Source organism: Camelina sativa, chromosome 15 (genome assembly GCF_000633955.1).
Source record: "Camelina sativa cultivar DH55 chromosome 15, Cs, whole genome shotgun sequence".
NCBI classification, from domain to species: domain Eukaryota; kingdom Viridiplantae; phylum Streptophyta; class Magnoliopsida; order Brassicales; family Brassicaceae; genus Camelina; species Camelina sativa.
In genome coordinates, this window is record NC_025699.1 from 1,234,704 (window position 1) to 1,253,204 (window position 18,501).

At 37.6% G+C, this 18,501-nt stretch overlaps 4 protein-coding genes and 2 pseudogenes across 6 annotated transcripts in view; 2 read left to right on the forward strand and 4 right to left on the reverse strand.

Annotated features, from left to right (window-relative positions):
* LOC104744519 (serine/threonine-protein phosphatase 6 regulatory ankyrin repeat subunit A-like) overlaps nt 1-2,069 on the forward strand; it is a 2,854-nt gene extending 785 nt beyond the window's left edge. Inside the window, exons 2-3 of the mRNA XM_010465586.1 lie at nt 84-610; nt 682-2,069. Of these exons, the coding sequence (XP_010463888.1) occupies nt 84-610; nt 682-1,926 (1,772 nt within the window). The 3' untranslated portion in view covers nt 1,927-2,069. The remainder of the gene's footprint in view (nt 1-83; nt 611-681) is intronic.
* On the forward strand, nt 2,395-3,402 carry LOC104747988 (transcription factor GTE12-like). The gene has a single exon (XM_010469687.1). It carries the CDS (start codon nt 2,395-2,397, stop codon nt 3,400-3,402), a length of 1,008 nt encoding a protein of 335 aa, XP_010467989.1.
* Nucleotides 3,617-6,719, reverse strand: LOC104744520 (U11/U12 small nuclear ribonucleoprotein 48 kDa protein-like). 3 transcript variants are annotated; one of them, XM_010465589.2, is made up of 6 exons: nt 5,686-6,719; nt 5,347-5,544; nt 5,143-5,257; nt 4,927-5,034; nt 4,145-4,703; nt 3,617-4,052 (listed from the first exon to the last, which is right to left on the reverse strand). In XM_010465589.2, exons 1-5 carry the CDS (start codon nt 6,687-6,689, stop codon nt 4,167-4,169), a joined length of 1,962 nt encoding a protein of 653 aa, XP_010463891.1. In that variant the 5' UTR covers nt 6,690-6,719; the 3' UTR covers nt 3,617-4,052; nt 4,145-4,166. The 3 variants fall into 3 exon arrangements, with proteins under 3 accessions (XP_010463891.1, XP_010463890.1, XP_010463889.1); XM_010465588.2 differs by having other exon boundaries at nt 3,617-3,837; nt 5,347-6,719; XM_010465587.2 differs by having other exon boundaries at nt 5,347-6,719.
* Nucleotides 6,990-7,937, reverse strand: LOC104744521 (annotated as a pseudogene).
* LOC104747990 lies at nt 9,557-10,156 on the reverse strand (annotated as a pseudogene).
* The window catches only part of LOC104747991 (heptahelical transmembrane protein 3-like), a 1,157-nt gene continuing 491 nt past the window's right edge, over nt 17,836-18,501 (reverse strand). Inside the window, exons 2-3 of the mRNA XM_010469688.1 lie at nt 18,368-18,418; nt 17,836-18,222 (exon numbers count right to left, since the gene is read on the reverse strand). Coding sequence (XP_010467990.1) covers nt 17,836-18,222; nt 18,368-18,418 — 438 coding nt within the window. The remainder of the gene's footprint in view (nt 18,223-18,367; nt 18,419-18,501) is intronic.

Here is an 18,501-nt window from a genome sequence, read left to right on the forward strand (position 1 = left end):
TCACCAAGACACGAACCTCCTCGTTAAACTCACTTCCCTCCGCCGTATCCGCCGCCTCGAAACCGTCTGGGACGACGGAGAAGACGGTGGTAATAACAACTGCCACGTGGCTCTAAACCGCGCCCGCGTCGCTAGAAGACTACTAGAAGAGTGCGAAATCGGAAACGGAGATAACTCTCTCATCAGAGCTGGCTACGGCGGCTGGCTGCTTTACACCGCCGCTTCCGCCGGAGATTTAGAATTCGTGAAGAAGCTTCTAGAGAGAGATCCGCTTCTCGTGTTCGGAGAAGGAGAATACGGCGTCACTGATATCCTCTACGCGGCGGCACGAGGTCGAAACGACGACGTGTTCCGTCTCGTTCTTGACTTCGCTTTGTTGCCGGCTGATATCGCCGGCGTTGAAGAAATCAACGGTAAAAAGTTAACAGAGAGACAGTTAATAGTAAAAGAGGAGATGGTAAAAAGAGGAGTCCACAGTGCCGCGAGAGGCGGACACGTGACAATCCTCGATGAACTTTTACCTTCTGGCAGATACGACGACGTTTCAAAACTCAGAGATGCTTTTGGTTCTACTCTGTTACACTCTGCTTCTAGCAGAGCTCAAATCGAAGTAAGAAACTACACAAATCATATAACTATTAATTATGAATGTATATATTAAAGTATGTATATTTAATGTAGGTGGTGAAGTATCTTGTATCCAAGTATGATTCAATAATGGAGGTTCAAGATAGCCATGGAAACACCGCGTTACATATAGCTGCTTACAAGGGTCACTTAGATGTAGTGGAGGTTCTTATAAACGAATCTCCACCGTTGATATCAGTTGTCAACGGAGATGGTGACACGTTTCTACACACGGTCGTCTCTGGTTTTGCTGCGTCCGGGTTTAAACGGTTGGACCGGCAGATGGAGCTTTTGAAGAAGTTAGTAGTCTCAGAAGAAGTTGACTTTTCTGAGATTGTCAACGTTAGAAACTGTAACGGAAGAACTGTGATTCATCTAGCTGTGATGGATAATCTTAACGCCGTTAGACCTGACGTCGTTGAGAGTCTGTTGAGAATCCCTAGCGTTGATCTTAACGTCGTTGATTCTTATGGAATGACGGCCGTTGATTTGCTTAAACGGCAAACGCCGAAAACGCTCGTTTCTGAGTTGTTGATCAAACGGCTTGTTTCCGCTGGTGGGAGATCAAACTGCGGTGAGAGCGTTTCGCGGTTTAGAGAAGAGCGTTATGGATTCTGCGGTAGTCCTGGAACTTCGTTTGAGATATCTGATTCTGAGATTTTTCTATTCACGGCGGCGAGAACTGATCACACCGCTGAGTTAAGAAGTCCAGAGAGAGAGAGTTTTGATGGGATCAGTGAGTGTTCTACTGAAATCTCCACGCATTCGAAACGTAAACGCCACGGTAGCGGTGGGGGAGGAACAGGAGCGCGTCTTAAGCTTCTTTTACGGTGGGCGAAGAAGGAAGAGTCGGAGGAGAATAACAACAACAACCGTCGTGTTCCTCTCAGAGAGATGTATTCGCCGTCGGGTTGTAACAGAGGAGGAGGAAGAGCGTTTCCGATGAGAACAGAGAGTGGTGATCTCCCGAGTTTAGCAGTGAGATTGAAGTTTACTCAAGGGTTGATGAAAGGTGTCGTGGTTCAAGAATCTCCTAGGTTCGTGTTCTCTCCTCCGGCGGTTTCTGATTACTCTGGAGCTCCGTCGTCGGCTTGCTCGTCGCCGTTTCAGACGGTTTCTTCGGAGTTAGGGAGAAGAACACCAGCGATGAAGAAGAAAAAGGGATCTTTTATGGATAGATACTTGTGTTTTGGGGGTAAAGGATTAGCCATTGATGGTTCTTCTGAGATTAATAATGGCTCTGGTCATCGTCTCCGTCCACGGAGTTTCAAACGAGCCATCTCTTTGGTTTCTTCTTGAAAATACAGAGTTTTCTTTTGTTACACGTAATCTTTACCCTTTAACTCAAGGGGTTACATTTAAATTCATATAATTGTAAGAAAAGTGAAATAAAAATAGATTCTTGGTTTTTATAAAAGGAAAATTGAAGTTTGAAAGTATTATTTTCGTTTTTTTTTTAATTGGGATAATTAGTAAATTATATACATCTCCGTATTGGGTTAGGAGTTTTTTTTTTTTTTTTTTATATATAATCAAATTACTAATTTCCTTTTCTCTATATCCTATCCTATCTACAAAACTCTAGTTCATGTGTAATTAGGAGTAGAGTCCTATTTTAAAACTTCAAAACAGTTCCAAGTAAACTTCAAAACCCTAGTTTTTCTCTATCGTTCTTTTGTGTGTCAAGTTCAATCGAACAGACGAAGACGCTCCGTTTGAACTAGGGTTTGTGCTGTTTTCTGTCGAGTTTTCATCATGTTTGTTAGAATGGTTACGGAAACCAAACTGATCATAAACCTCGGCTCTGAAGCCAATCGATCGAGGAAGAAGCGTGGAGGTGAAGAGGTAGAAGAAGAGCTTGATCAGGCAAATACGAAGAAGAAGCAAAAGATGGATTGCGATCGCGAGTTGTTGTCCTTGCATGATCTGTGTCTAGAGTTACTAAAATCGATGAGAGACGAATGGTTAGGTTGGCGTTTTGAGGAGCTTGTCATTGAAAACCCTGATTATTTCTCTGTTATATCAAAGCCAATGGATTTCGTCACAATCAAGTCCAAACTCGCCAAGAATCTATACGTGGATATTGCTGAAGAGTTTCCCAGAGATGTTCAATTAGTGTTCGAGAATGCGATTCGCTATTATCCTCCTGAGAGTTCGCTTCACAAGAACGCTAAGAAGCTTAAGAAGTTTTTTGAGTTGAGGTGGGAATCGGTGAAGAAGAAGATAGCTTGTGGGAGAGTTAACTTGGACCAAAAGGTTTCTCGTTTGATAAATCCAGTGAAAGAGCAGAGCAAAGAGGACAAGCCTGAGAGCAAATTCGAATTCGATCAAGGTTTAATGCCCTTATCTCCTACGAAGGCTCTTCGTGCGGCAACAATCAGGATTCGATTTGCAGATACTATCGTGAAGGCCAAATATAGAAAGCTTATCGACGAGAGTGGTGGTAACAAAGCTGATGTGATGATGAGAATACAGAAAGAAAAGCAACTTTTAGAAAAAAGGGAACGTGAAGTGAAAGCTAGAATTGAAGGTGAGCCTAGAGCCGCCAGGTTGAAAGTGCTATGCAAGGAACGGCTTGCAATAGAGGAGTTGGAAGAAGAAGCCAAATTCAATATTGTAGATAACTCGCAAACTATGAAGGAGATGGTGAAACTCTGTGGTCGATCCTATCTGGCAAGAAGAGCTCGGAGGATTGAAGAAGAGCTTGGTCTGTTTTTAAGAATTGAGGATTATTGGCCGGAACTGGAAGAGATTAAGGAGGAGGGAGAAATCTAGTAGAGACTCCTACATAAACGTCTCGTGTAATTACTTATGGCCAACCTTTCATTCTGCATTCGAGGAATCCTTGGCCGATTGTTCAATCCCAGTTCCTTAAGTTGCAAGTTTCTATTCAGCTGTTATATTATTGGTTTATTTTTGTTTCGTAACAGTGTTTTGTTTTGGTTTTCTGGTTTTAAGTAAATCTATATGATTATGACAGGAATTAGAGAAGTTTGAGGCAAAACTGAAATAGGAACAGAAAAGTAAAATCAGTACGGATTACATCACTAAAACTGGTGTTTTGTCATCTACATCCATTTCCTAAAGTAACAACAAAAACTTAAAAACATAGGAGTATATCACAATCACGATCACTTTTGGAGTTCACCATTTCTTCCCAGCAACCTCATGGCTCACGTGTTCATAGCAAGAACTTGAATTAACTTCAATCTGTCACAACCAGAGAAGAAAAAAGAAACTGAAATATATAAATTGGTAACTACAGTGAAACTACAAATCCAAGAGAGCTGGAAATTGAGGATCACCAAATGAGATAAAGACAGATAACATTCAGATGCATCAAACAAGGTAAGAATTTGGTTAAGGATACAAAAGAGGATACGGATTCACACATAATTGCTCTGATGCTCCAGGTAAACTTTTTACTGCAAGATCATCGGGATATAGCACCCATTTCAAAGTCAGACCAGCCCACACGGTGAAAAGGAGATAGAGAGGTGGTTCCAAATTGACTTACCTTCTTTTTAATTTCACTCCCTTTATGTTGGATTATATCTATCTTCAAACGAATTTTGTTTCCTAGGTTCCCGACTGCGGCGGTCACAAGGATCATCCCTTTTGGTCCTGTAATCTGATGAACTCTTCTCACGAGATGATCTGTGGCTTCGATGATAAGACTTATTTGCAAGGCTATGTCGTTTGGTCCTTGTGAACTCATCATCTCTTCGATCACTGTGCTTGTCATCTCTTCGATCACTGTGCTTATATGATCTGTGACTCTTCTGTCTCTGCGATCTACTTAAATCATACTCCTCATGCCGGTTTACTTTATCTGTATTGTTTCTATTATCCTTTGAATATTCAATATCTGCATGTTTCTCTCCTTTCCATTGCTTATAGACTCTTGATGATGCATCTGTTAATGTTGATGGTGCAGTATTGTATCCAACGTCACTTTCTTTCTGATCGTTGCCTATAGAAGACGGGGATTGTAATGGCATTCCTTTCTCAAAACATCCAATCCCTCCTGCTAGCTTAATTTCTTCTGTATATTCTTCTATTATATCACGCAACACCTACAAAACAAAAGATAGAGAAAAATCACTGAAAGAAGCGGATAATGCAAGTTTATTTGCTAACTGAACTATGGTCATAATGGAAGTACGATTTTGGAAAGGGCCAGTTTTCTCAATTCCACACTTTTTCTATCCAAATATTCACTGATCATTTTGCATCAAAACATTCAAAACACAAGAAATTGTGATTACCATAGGCATTGAAAAGGAAACCGCTTCTTACCTGTCGAGGCGTTCGTTTCACCTTCTTACCACGGTATGACATTCTCCTACGCTTGTAATCTCTCTCTTCAGCTAAAAGCTCTTCTCTTGTCTTCATTTTATTCATATCCTACACCGTTATAAACAATATACATATACAGTTCAGTTCCTTCAATATAAGTTCCCTACAGTAATATTTGTTTCTTTCATGTTATATAACAGTTAGTTTAGTATTAACCTGATTTGATGAGCGTTGTCTCGGAAGACCATCATGATCAATAATAGGCTGGTAGCTAGAACGTCTTTTCCGTTCTTCCTCAGCTTTAGCTGTCATAACACCAAGCTCGGCCAGCCTACAGATTGACAGAGAGACATCATGAGCAATCAAACTCATATCCAAACATGATATGATTAAATAGCCTTTGAAAGATTTCAAACCTACCGCTGATATCTTGTTAGTGGTTGGGCATATCGTATCGCCCTTATTTTCCCTTCAAGCATGGATCTTTCATACAATGCTGCAACAGCTGCTGCAACACGGGACACAGATATCACCTGAGCACTGTCCAAAGTTTTGCCTCCTTCCCCACCTGAACTACTCTCTAAGGGCTTCTCCATCTTCCCATCCTTATTACTCAACCTTGCATCATCCAGTGTGGTTCTTTCAGACCGAAACAACATTATATGAGAGGCGGATTCTACTATGAACTGTTTAAACATATCTAGAGCAAAAAACTTGCAATTTCCTTCTCCATACAAGACAGCAAGTTGAGAAGCTAACCAAGAAAACACTCGAACCAAGACTGGACACTCAAATACTCTACTTTTGCATCCCATAATCTTCTGCACACCAACAGCATTAACATCAGACTCCAACATAAACCCACAAGCTTCTTTCACAACCGGTTTCAAACACAACCGAAAGAGCAAGAATATATGATCTCTCATGTAAGTATCAATTATTACACCATATCTCGTAGAATTAACCAGAATCCATGAGCTCAACTCGCTCGTTTCAATCACTTTCAAACCCATTATAGCAGAAAGAACACTATAGGAATACGAATTAGGGTAATCCCTCCACTGATCAATCTCACTCTTTATTGAACAGAGCTCAGACGGTAATATCCCTAGCTTACTATCTTCCTCCTTCTCATCAGAAACTACCAAATCACTACATTCCACAGATAAAACATTAGGAAGTGTTAAAGTTCGCTTTTTTACATCGAGCTCGGAGAAGTTCACAGCTCCAGGACAATCTTTGTAGAAGAAACTAGTTCCAAAATCAGCTAACTCATAATCTAAGGAGACACAGAGATCACCAGCATCGTTGTTCATCTGTACTTCACAGGGTAACTCGAGTGTGTTCCGGTAACTACTAAAGGATCCAAGAAGGTGAGTGAGGTCAAGAGGATTTGGGCAACGAAGTGAATGGAGAAAGAGAGCTTCTGGTGGCATTAAGTGATTTGAATCAAAAGGGCAACGAACAAAACCGCCATTTCCGTCCTTGTGGAGAAGATGAGAGTGGTCTAAAGCTAGATTTTGAGAGAGAGAATCTAGGGTTCTTTGACATTCCGACAACAGAGACTGTAAAGATGTGATCGTACCGGAGAGCTCGCGAATCGGCGGCGGAGATTGAGCGATGGGGTGAGTGTTAAGGTTTTGAAGAGGAGGTGACGGAGGAGGTCGAAAGAAGAAATTAGGATTAGGGTTTGGAGGAGGATAATGGTGGAAGAAGTTCGGTTTAGGGTTTTGATAGTGCGGAAACGACGGTGGTCGATCCATGTGTTCCGGCGACGGTGAACTTCACTGAAAACGCTGTGAATTGAACCGTGTGATTCGCAACGAGACGTTTCCTATATTAAGCCCATTTAACGAGGCCCATTAATCTCCTTATCCGGTCCATATCCATATTCTATTTTTCTTTAAATAGATTAATCTTTTTTTAGCTTATTAGGAAAAGATAAGATAGTATACGTCTGATTTGATTTTATATTATACGTGAAGTATAATAATATGAGAGAAAACGTTGTGAACTCTAATTATTTTATAAAATTGTATTTTATTTATTTGTTCTGTATTTGTTACACTTTACTAAATGTTTTAACTAGTATGTATAATATAACCATAAAACTATATGTTCATAATTATTATTTATCACTAATTTTAGTCATTAACGATATTATCTTCACGAAGAAACACTGTCCGAAGATATTTCACTGTTTTGATGTTCAACGCAAAAGCTTTAGCCAAAATCTTTGGATCAATCGAAGGGTTCGACCCGAAAACTGCATCACCTACCGTGATCAAACCAGGATTTTGGCTCCCAACCGCCCCAATGACAACCGCATTTGTCTTCCCGATATTTGCATGAAACTGTACCAATCTGATGGGAAAAACAAACACATCTCCTGGATAAAGAATTTTGGAGAAGAGTGTGTAGTTGTAGTCGTTCGACGACACAAAGCCGACTAAGAGCTTTCCCTTGATGACTAAGAGTATCTCGGAGGCCCGTGGATGAGTGTGCGGTGGGATTTGACCACCCGGGGCAAAGTCAATGCGGGCAATGGAGACCCCAAGAGTGTTGAGACCAGGGATATCAACAGGGTTAACAAAGGAGCCAAGGCGGTTGCTGGTGTTTCCCGGGATGTTAAGGCCAGAAGCAAAGAAATCATTGGATGTTACTAGTTTTGGATCTTTGCAGAATCTTCCATTTACGAAAACTACGATTTAAAAAAAAAAAAAAACGAATCAGTTAAATGTTTGTAAGTCTTCAAATGATGGTTATATAGTAATCTAGTGGCCGTCAAAAGTATTGAAGATTTTAGCTAAAAGCAACATAATATTAGAGATTACCTCCATTTATATCCTGGACGCCGGCAACACAGTAGTCTTGAAGACGAGATGGGTCGTAACAAACGAAGATGCTAAAGCCAGCAATACGATTTTAGCTAAAAATAACTGAAGAAGACCATTCATTATTTTTGTTTTTTTTACAAATATAATTGGTCGACCTGTGGTTTTGAATTTTGATTACCCTTTCTTTGTGGTTTATGCATGAGAAACATGCATGCGCTATACTTATATAGTCAGAAACGTCGTTCAAAAATAAACGATTTTAGTTTACAAGTAAATCACATCCAACTATTATAGATTGATCGAGTTTGTACGTACGAACAAATATCTAAGACCTAATAAAAGTAAATTATAAAAAGGTGGACTTTCATTCATTTTTCTGTTTGTAACATGTAAGGTTTGATTGTTTTATTTAACATATGTTAATTTTTTTTTTCTTGTATAAAAAGTTACGTTTGAAACGAATCGTTTGCTTTATCTAATGAATCAAATTCGTTAAAAGAGGACTGGTTAGCAGCTTCCTCATATAAATTATTTGATTTTGATGAATTATGAATACAAATTTGCTCAATTCCGTGGATAATTTTTAATATGTTAGGATTCAAGAGTATTGAAGTGTTGAATCCGAAGTTTCCTAAATTACCTGGAAATTTCAAACGTGAGAAGAAGTAATAACGATTTGCTTGATGATTAATGTATACAAGCTCTAAGCATACACATGTATACTTGCACACAATCAAAACATTAACCACGCAGTATAAACTTTAGAGGAAAAAGAAAAAAAACCCCAAAGTGTTATTATATCATAATCATAAGCTACACACAAACTCTCTACTAAGGAAAAATGATCAAGTAACTATATTTAGTTGTGTGAATATTGTTTAAGTATATGATTATATATCATCAATATGACTGCATATTTGAGTGTCTTTGGAGTTTTTAAAAAAAAACTTGGAGTTGTTTCATGCAAGCTACAAATCCAGTGCCAGTATTACTCTTTAAATAATTTATTAAATTACAATATGAAATAATAAAACACATTTTAAAAATATAAACCATGTGCATCGCAAGCTCTAAACTGTAAATTAATTTGGAGTCCAATATGCAGAGAACAACATAATCCATAATTAGTGTTTTGCTTCCATGAATACTGTGTTGTGTATATAATATGTAAAATAATTTAAAACGATAAAGCATGCCTTCTCTGTTATAAATATTAAATTATGTTTGTTTTGGTTATAGAGATGGTATTTTTTAAAAATATCACAATGCGTTTTCTACATGGACGTTCTTGAAGCGAATTGTTACCACGCTATTATGATCTCGTTGGACATTTTCAGGTTTGTGTCTTTTTCTTTTAACATTCCACTATCAGGTCAACAAACCTCTTTTTTATTCCCATATCTCACATCCTCTTAAATTTTAAACTAAAACATATGGCTTATTTACAGAACTTTATTAAAGTCATCTGATTTGATTTTATATTATACGTTAGGTATAATAATATGAGAGAAAACGTTGTGAACTCTGATTATTTTAATTAATTTGTATTTTATTTATCTGTTAATCTGTATTTGTTACACTTTACTAAATGTTTTTACTAGTATATATATAACCATCAAACTATATGTTCATAATTATTATTTATCACTAATTTTAGTCATTAACGATATTATCTTCAGGAAGAAACACTGTCCGAAGATATTTCACTGTGTTGATGTTCAACGCAAAAGCTTTAGCCAAAATCTTTGGGTCAACCGAAGGGTTCGACCCGAAAACTGCATCACCTACCGTGATCAAACCAGGATTTTGGCTCCCAACGACACAAAGCCGACTAAGAGCTTTCCCTTGATGACTAAGAGTATCTCGGATGCCCGTGGATGAGTGTGCGGTGGGATTTGACCACCCGGGGCAAAGTCAAGGCGGGCAATGGAGACCCCAAGAGTGTTGAGACCAGGGATATCAACAGGGTTGACAAAGGAGCCAAGGCGGTTGCTGGTGTTTCCCGGGATGTTAAGGCCAGAAGCAAAGAAATCATTGGATGTTACTAGTTTTGGATCTTTGCAGAATCTTCCATTTACGAAAACTACGATTTAAAAAAAAAAAAAAACGAATCAGTTAAATGTTTGTAAGTCTTCAAATGATGGTTATATAGTAATCTAGTGGCCGTCAAAAGTATTGAAGATTTTAGCTAAAAGCAACATAATATTAGAGATTACCTCCATTTATATCCTGGACGCCGGCAACACAGTAGTCTTGAAGACGAGATGGGTCGTAACAAACGAAGATGCTAAAGCCAGCAATACGATTTTAGCTAAAAATAACTGAAGAAGACCATTCATTATTTTTGTTTTTTTTACAAATATAATTGGTCGACCTGTGGTTTTGAATTTTGATTACCCTTTCTTTGTGGTTTATGCATGAGAAACATGCATGCGCTATACTTATATAGTCAGAAACGTCGTTCAAAAATAAACGATTTTAGTTTACAAGTAAATCACATCCAACTATTATAGATTGATCGAGTTTGTACGTACGAACAAATATCTAAGACCTAATAAAAGTAAATTATAAAAAGGTGGACTTTCATTCATTTTTCTGTTTGTAACATGTAAGGTTTGATTGTTTTATTTAACATATGTTAATTTTTTTTTTCTTGTATAAAAAGTTACGTTTGAAACGAATCGTTTGCTTTATCTAATGAATCAAATTCGTTAAAAGAGGACTGGTTAGCAGCTTCCTCATATAAATTATTTGATTTTGATGAATTATGAATACAAATTTGCTCAATTCCGTGGATAATTTTTAATATGTTAGGATTCAAGAGTATTGAAGTGTTGAATCCGAAGTTTCCTAAATTACCTGGAAATTTCAAACGTGAGAAGAAGTAATAACGATTTGCTTGATGATTAATGTATACAAGCTCTAAGCATACACATGTATACTTGCACACAATCAAAACATTAACCACGCAGTATAAACTTTAGAGGAAAAAGAAAAAAAACCCCAAAGTGTTATTATATCATAATCATAAGCTACACACAAACTCTCTACTAAGGAAAAATGATCAAGTAACTATATTTAGTTGTGTGAATATTGTTTAAGTATATGATTATATATCATCAATATGACTGCATATTTGAGTGTCTTTGGAGTTTTTAAAAAAAAACTTGGAGTTGTTTCATGCAAGCTACAAATCCAGTGCCAGTATTACTCTTTAAATAATTTATTAAATTACAATATGAAATAATAAAACACATTTTAAAAATATAAACCATGTGCATCGCAAGCTCTAAACTGTAAATTAATTTGGAGTCCAATATGCAGAGAACAACATAATCCATAATTAGTGTTTTGCTTCCATGAATACTGTGTTGTGTATATAATATGTAAAATAATTTAAAACGATAAAGCATGCCTTCTCTGTTATAAATATTAAATTATGTTTGTTTTGGTTATAGAGATGGTATTTTTTAAAAATATCACAATGCGTTTTCTACATGGACGTTCTTGAAGCGAATTGTTACCACGCTATTATGATCTCGTTGGACATTTTCAGGTTTGTGTCTTTTTCTTTTAACATTCCACTATCAGGTCAACAAACCTCTTTTTTATTCCCATATCTCACATCCTCTTAAATTTTAAACTAAAACATATGGCTTATTTACAGAACTTTATTAAAGTCATCTGATTTGATTTTATATTATACGTTAGGTATAATAATATGAGAGAAAACGTTGTGAACTCTGATTATTTTAATTAATTTGTATTTTATTTATCTGTTAATCTGTATTTGTTACACTTTACTAAATGTTTTTACTAGTATATATATAACCATCAAACTATATGTTCATAATTATTATTTATCACTAATTTTAGTCATTAACGATATTATCTTCAGGAAGAAACACTGTCCGAAGATATTTCACTGTGTTGATGTTCAACGCAAAAGCTTTAGCCAAAATCTTTGGGTCAACCGAAGGGTTCGACCCGAAAACTGCATCACCTACCGTGATCAAACCAGGATTTTGGCTCCCAACGACACAAAGCCGACTAAGAGCTTTCCCTTGATGACTAAGAGTATCTCGGAGGCCCGTGGATGAGTGTGCGGTGGGATTTGACCACCCGGGGCAAAGTCAATGCGGGCAATGGAGACCCCAAGAGTGTTGAGACCAGGGATATCAACAGGGTTGACAAAGGAGCCAAGGCGGTTGCTGGTGTTTCCCGGGATGTTAAGGCCAGAAGCAAAGAAATCACTGGATGTTACTAGTTTTGGATCTTTGCAGAATCTTCCATTTACCAAAACTACGATAAAGAAAAAAAACAAATCAGTTAAATGTTTGTAAGTTTGAAAATGAAAGTTATATAGTAACTGTGTGCCCGCCTTTGTGTTCATGCCATATATTCTAGTTTGCAACTTCCATAAAATTTGTATTCTATACTGACTTAAATGAATTGTTTTTATCTTAATCTTTTGCCAAGGTAGAGATTGCTAATTTTAATAATTTTTTACTTTAATTATTAGAGATTACCTCCATTTATATCCTGGACGCCGGGGCAACAGTACGAGAAATTGAAGGTCGTTGCTCCTGTGGGTTCTTCAAATAAATCGAATCAATACTATGGAAATTGGTCTAGATACAATGATATTGTGAGTACTTGGTTGATGAACTCAGTGGATAAAAAGATAGGACAGAGTTTGCTCTATATTCCTACTGTAGAGGGTATGTGGAAAAGTATTTTCAATCGTTTCAAGCAGGATAATGCTCCTAGGATCTTTGATATTGAGCGACGTCTTAGTTAACTTGAGCAAGGATCTGTAGATGTGACTACTTACTATACAGTCATGGTTTCTCTTTGGGAAGAACATAAGAATTATATTGATCTTCAGTCTGTACTTGTGGTCGATGTGAATGTGATGCAGCTGTCAAATAGGAACGTTTACAACAGCGTAGTCGTGTGACTAAATTTCTGATGGGATTGAATGAGAGTTATGAGCAAGCTCGACGTCATATTCTAATGTTAAAGCCTATACCTACTATAGAAAAGGCTTTCAACATGGTTACTCAAGATGAGAGACAGATAACTATTAAGCCATTAACGAGGGTTGACAATGTAGCTTTTCAATCTTCAGCCCCTGTTTCATATGATGGTGATCAGACTTATGTTGCTGCGTATAATACAATGAGGCCGATTCAGAAACCAATTTGTACTCATTGTGGACGCTTAGGACACACAATTCAGAAATGCTATAAGCTTCATGGGTTTCCTCCGGGTTATAAGAGTAATACTGGTTGTAAAGACAATTCACAGAGTTAATATACTTTCCAACCACGAATGCAGACAACTCAGCTACAGCCTCATATGCCTCAGAATCAGCCTAGGATGCAAATACAGATGGTTCCTTATGATCATATTTAGAAGGCGAATGCTATTTCTAATGTGTATAGCAGTCTTCGTATCCAGCCTCTTATGCAGTACCTCCGAATCCTTTGGTCTCTCAGTCTGCTTATATGTCTTCTTCTACTGGATTAGATGGTAACTCTTTTTAACACCACAACAATTACAACAACTTATTTCCCAATACAGTACTCAAGTACAAGCTCAAGAGCATGTTGCTACTACTAATGCTGCGTCTATTACAGATCATGGTCTTATGGCACAAACCTCTACTTCCGGGTACCTTTCCTTTTCCTTCGACTAGCCTTCGTTATGAACATCATACTCTTACTTTTCAAAAACATATTCTTTCTTCTCTTCATAGTTTTACTGCCCATAATGATTAGATTATTGATAGTGGTGCGTCTAGTCATGTTTGTTCAGATTTGATTTTTTAAGGAAATGGTTCATGTTTCTAGTGTCACAGTGACTCTACCGAATGGTACTCAGGTTCCTATTACACACACAGGCACTATTTTCGTTACACAACATTTAGTATTGCATAATGTTCTACATGTTCCTGATTTTCATTTTAACTTGATCAGTGTTAGTTGTTTAGCTCAAAGTTTATTATGTTCTGCTCATTTCTTTCCAAATTGTTGCCTTATACTTTCACAGGGCTTGTTGATTAGGAGGGGTAGACTTCATAATAATCTCTATATTCTAGTAAACAAAATAAAAAAACCCTCTCACCATCTCTTCATGCTGTTTGTTCCCTTTCTACTTCTACTTTGGCTGATGGTGTTCTGTGGCACCAGCGACTTGGACATCCATCACCAGCTGCTTTGAGTAAACTTGTTAGTGTCATTCCTTCTTTAAAATCTTTAGTTTCGAATAATACTCAGTGTCAAATTTTTCCTTTAGCAAAACAGAAAAGACTAGCTTATGTTTCTAATAATAATCTTGCTAAGAAGCCTTTTGATCTTGTTCATATGGATACTTGGGGTCATTTTAGTACAGAGTCTGTTGAGGGTTTTAGATATTTCTTAATTTTGGCAGATGATTGTACGCGTGTAACCTGGATCTATATGTTACGTAATAAAGGTGATGTTCTACCAGCTAGGCCACCGCAATTGTACTTGTGCTTAACATTATGGAAAAGATGGACTGCACATGTTGCATGATGCGCCAGTGCATAATAGATCGACGCATGTCTATCAGAGACGAATACCGGATTTTCTTCGTCCAGGACAAATTTTAATAGATTCTTGAAAAATCACACCCACCCATCATCATTCTCCACTTCTACTACTCCAAATGCCAGTGGATAAATTTGCATATTTCCATGTTGACCACTAGCTGCTACCAAACACCCTTTGTACTTGCCTTTTATAGCTGTCCCATCTATCACTATAACCTTCCTCAAATATTTATATCCATCAATACATGCACCAAATGCAAAGAATAGATATTTGAACAATGTTTTCCCCTTTTTGTCTATTGTTGTCTTAATTTTTGTTATTGTCCCAGGGTTTGTTGATTTTACAAGGTGTAGATATGTTGCCTAGCTTCCTTCTTCCGTTCCACGTGTTGCATTCACTGCCAATTCCTTGGCATTTCATGCCTTCATGTATGAGATGGTTACATTCAACTCAGATAAAACCATCTCAGGCAGCTCACATGCTCTTGGTCCTCTCTTCCCATTAGCAAATTTCCCTTTCAACAACCCGACCAATATCTTAGCTGTTGCTTTCTCCCCATATCTAGACCTCGCAGAGACGTCGCATTCATGCTTCATTGTCACCGTTCTTACTTCTAAATTTAAGTTCTTTGGGTAAGTAACAACATAAACCCGCCAACCACAATTTTTGTCCACACACGCTGCAATCACTCGTGTTTTATCCGATGCAACAATTCTATAGCAAAATATCCTCTTCATAGCATAGAGTGATAGAGCCTTGTACATCTCTGCCTTACTCTAAAATATCCTACCAACATATATTGCATCCATAGCTCTTTCTCAAATCCATGTTTCTCTCATGGCTTGGTAAACCTCTCATATAATCCGGGCATGGTGGTGCGTCATTCAACAACAAAGGATCAGTTTTATCAATCACAGGTGCTTCTACGAGATTCACATCTCCATGTATGACTAAAGCGGAAGGACAGTTGAGCAAACCTTTGATCAGGATATTCCCTCACTCAAAATTGATCAGGACAGTTGAGCAAACCTTTGATCCTTTGAACAGTTGAGCTGATCAAAGCACTCACTGTATCCACCGACCTCCCATTCACCTCTCTCGACCTACTGGCCTTGCCAGAGACAAAGATCTGAAAGGCCAGCGTGAGTAAGGTTCCGCCGTCCTCCACAGTGGATCGCCGGCCGTCGCTTGAGATGATGAAACCAGAAGGAAGGATTGGAATATCGGAAATTTCGACGTCGGCGCCGGAGAGAGTGGTATCCATTGTAGCCATGTCCATAGGAGCGTACACCAGCATGCCTCCCAAGGCGTCCATGTAGCAATCTTGCAGCATCAACATGTCGTCCTTGTCTGAGTCTTGTGCCATCCCCTTGCCATTATTCTCTTCTTGCGTTGGCTGAAATGTATATTGTATACACACGCACGACGATTAAAGATTATTAGAGTAATATAATATGCCAATAAACGCTTAATTATATAAAAAGTCGTTTAGAAGAGATATATACATGTACCCGGAGGATGCTTAAGCAGTTGGTTTCACTTGATCCGGTGGCAATGCGCGCGATCTCAGTGACTACGGTCCCATAGGCAAGAACATCCCACTGTTACACGTAATTAAACGTTTTTTTTTATGTGTGTGTTAGTACGTTCTTTAAAACATGCAACAGTAAGAGAAAAATATATATATATATATATATATATTCATGTTTTTAACATGAGGCTTTACACCTTTCCATGATTCCATCCATCATCATCGGCAGTGCTATGCATGAACTCGGGCTAGTGTAACCGGTGTAATCTATCTAACGAGTTGGACTAAAGCATACTTGAATCAAAAACCCTAACCAAAATCCGGACTAACTAGCTAGTACTAGTTTCACGTATCAAAGTTCACAAAATATGATCATGATCAATTGATCATACAGATTAAGAAAGAGATAGAGAAAAGAAAGGAACCTGCTCACGAGTGTCGAGTTTCCGGAGGAGGTCGAAGACTTGCACAGGAGGCAGAGGATTGCAAGAGAGGAAGCAGCACTAACAATTAAACCGGGTGGTTGACCGGCCTCGAGGTTCATCCGCATCGAGACTCTCACTCCACATTTCGACTGCTGCGGAAAGTCAACTTTTCCGGACATGGTCAACATTTCGTTGAAATTCATTATTATTCTCTCACCTAAATTCAGTACTCTCCTCCTTTCTTCTCCTGTCCTTATGACTGCCAAAATATAATTACTTGATCAAACGCCACATTATAGTAGAAACTATACGTAAATAAACAATAACTAATAATAACGTAAAGTTGCATGTCTTTCGGTTTGAACCTAGAGATACGTGATATAAAAATTATCCGACCAGCGCTTGACATTTTTTAGCTGGTTGCACTAGCATAATAGATGATATGTATTTTAATTACCACTGTGTAGAAAAAGTGAATTGTGATGAAATGGTGACTAATGCGTGTATACTAACACTACGTACACACACAACATTATGAAATGGTGACTATTGATGATGATAAGTGAATTTTACAATAACATAAGTTTCCTTTCCTCGCTCATGTGTTGGACTTTCTGTCTTTCTCTAGGGTTTTTATTTTATGATAACCTAATAAACTAAACAACTAATATGATCACATTGAATGATCAGCAAGTCTGATTCAGAATTTTTTTAAAAAAAAATATTATTATTCGCTTTTAGCCTACAAACCTCTCACTCTCGCCTTACTCATTAGTTTGGAATTTACAAAAGAAGACTAGAAAAAGTCATAAATTTGAAAGGGGATTACATGAGCTTTTGCTGTTGGCCCAAAGTAATGTAGTCCAAATGATTGTGGGCTTTGCTATATTTTGGGCCGTGTAAAAGACGTCGCAACTCATCAAAAAATCAGATCTGTTTTTACTTTTTACTTTGGAAGTGCTTGAGAATTTCACACCATGGCCAATGGGTTACTCAAAAATAAATTAATCATATAATTAATATTAATTTAATCAAAGTAACCCATTAAGAATTTAGTCAAAATTCATCCTCCACTAGAGAAACTTATGAAGGTTTCTCAATCATTAATAATTTTTTTTAACTATTGTTTATTAATTTTCAAATTTAAATAATTTTAAATTGAGAAATAAGTTATATTAATTACTTATATTACATATAAGGGAAATAAAAATATTTTACAGAATTAGGGAATATTAAACATATTTTACAAAATTGGGAAAAATAAATGAAACACATCTAATTGTACATTAACCTTCACCACTGCTAATATTTTCAATCTCCCAAAAAACAGAGGAATCAAATTGTTATAGCTGTCCTATGTGTTCCTCCTTTCTCATTGTTTCTTCTTCTCCAAGGAACTATTTCGATATTGAAAATGAGATTTAATGATGAATTAAGTCTCAAAATAGCCATAGACAGTTCAATGCAAACCAGCTATTAGATCGCATACAAAGGAATGTAATGTAAGATCACATAAGCTTACTAACAATATCGTAAGGCTAAATCCCACAAGAAGGGGAAGCCCGTACAAAATCAATGATGAAAAGAGTGGTTAGACAATGAGCAAGAGCACCAAAAACTACAAACACATGGAATATCTGATGGCTATGTCCTGCCATATCAAACCCTCCAGGCTTCCATCTCTCAGGCACACGACTAACATAAAACGCTGCTCCCAAAGCATACGAAAAACCCGTGGCAATCTCGTAACCGAGGGCGATGAACACGTTAGGGTGATCCCAGTAAAGGCAAAGCACATGTGTAGCAGGTATCACAGCAGATGATCCCATTGCTAGGGAAAGATTTGCTCTGAACCGCGGCGATGAGAGAGCTGGAGAGAGGAGAGTGATGATAGCGAGGAGGCCGAGGGTTGAGATCGATATCACCTGCAGCATTGTGACTTACTTGATCATAGAAGTAACCGTAGAGCATGAGTATATTGGGGTGGCGAAGATGAGACTGAATCTCGACTTCTCTTCTGAGCTGGTGTTCAACTTGAGAATGTTGAAGCTGGCTCTCTTCTGTCATTACCTTTGATGTAGAGGTTACCGAATTGAAAACTATCACAACATCAAGTAATATCTGCATGAACCGAACTTGATAAAGAAATTAAGCACACTATAAATACAATAATATCGATCACAGTGTGTGCGGTGTGCCTATTA

Excerpts from the sequence above, each read along its gene's own strand:
- LOC104747988 (XM_010469687.1), top strand. The coding sequence starts at position 2,395 with ATGGTTACGGAAACCAAACTGATCATAAACCTCGGCTCTGAAGCCAAT.
- LOC104744520 (XM_010465588.2), bottom strand. The coding sequence starts at position 6,689 with ATGGATCGACCACCGTCGTTTCCGCACTATCAAAACCCTAAACCGAAC. Across the intron at positions 5,035-5,142 it reads GACAACGCTCATCAAATCAG|GATATGAATAAAATGAAGAC; the intron begins GTTAATACTAAA and ends ATAACGGTGTAG. Across the intron at positions 4,704-4,926 it reads TGAAACGAACGCCTCGACAG|GTGTTGCGTGATATAATAGA; the intron begins GTAAGAAGCGGT and ends TTTGTTTTGTAG.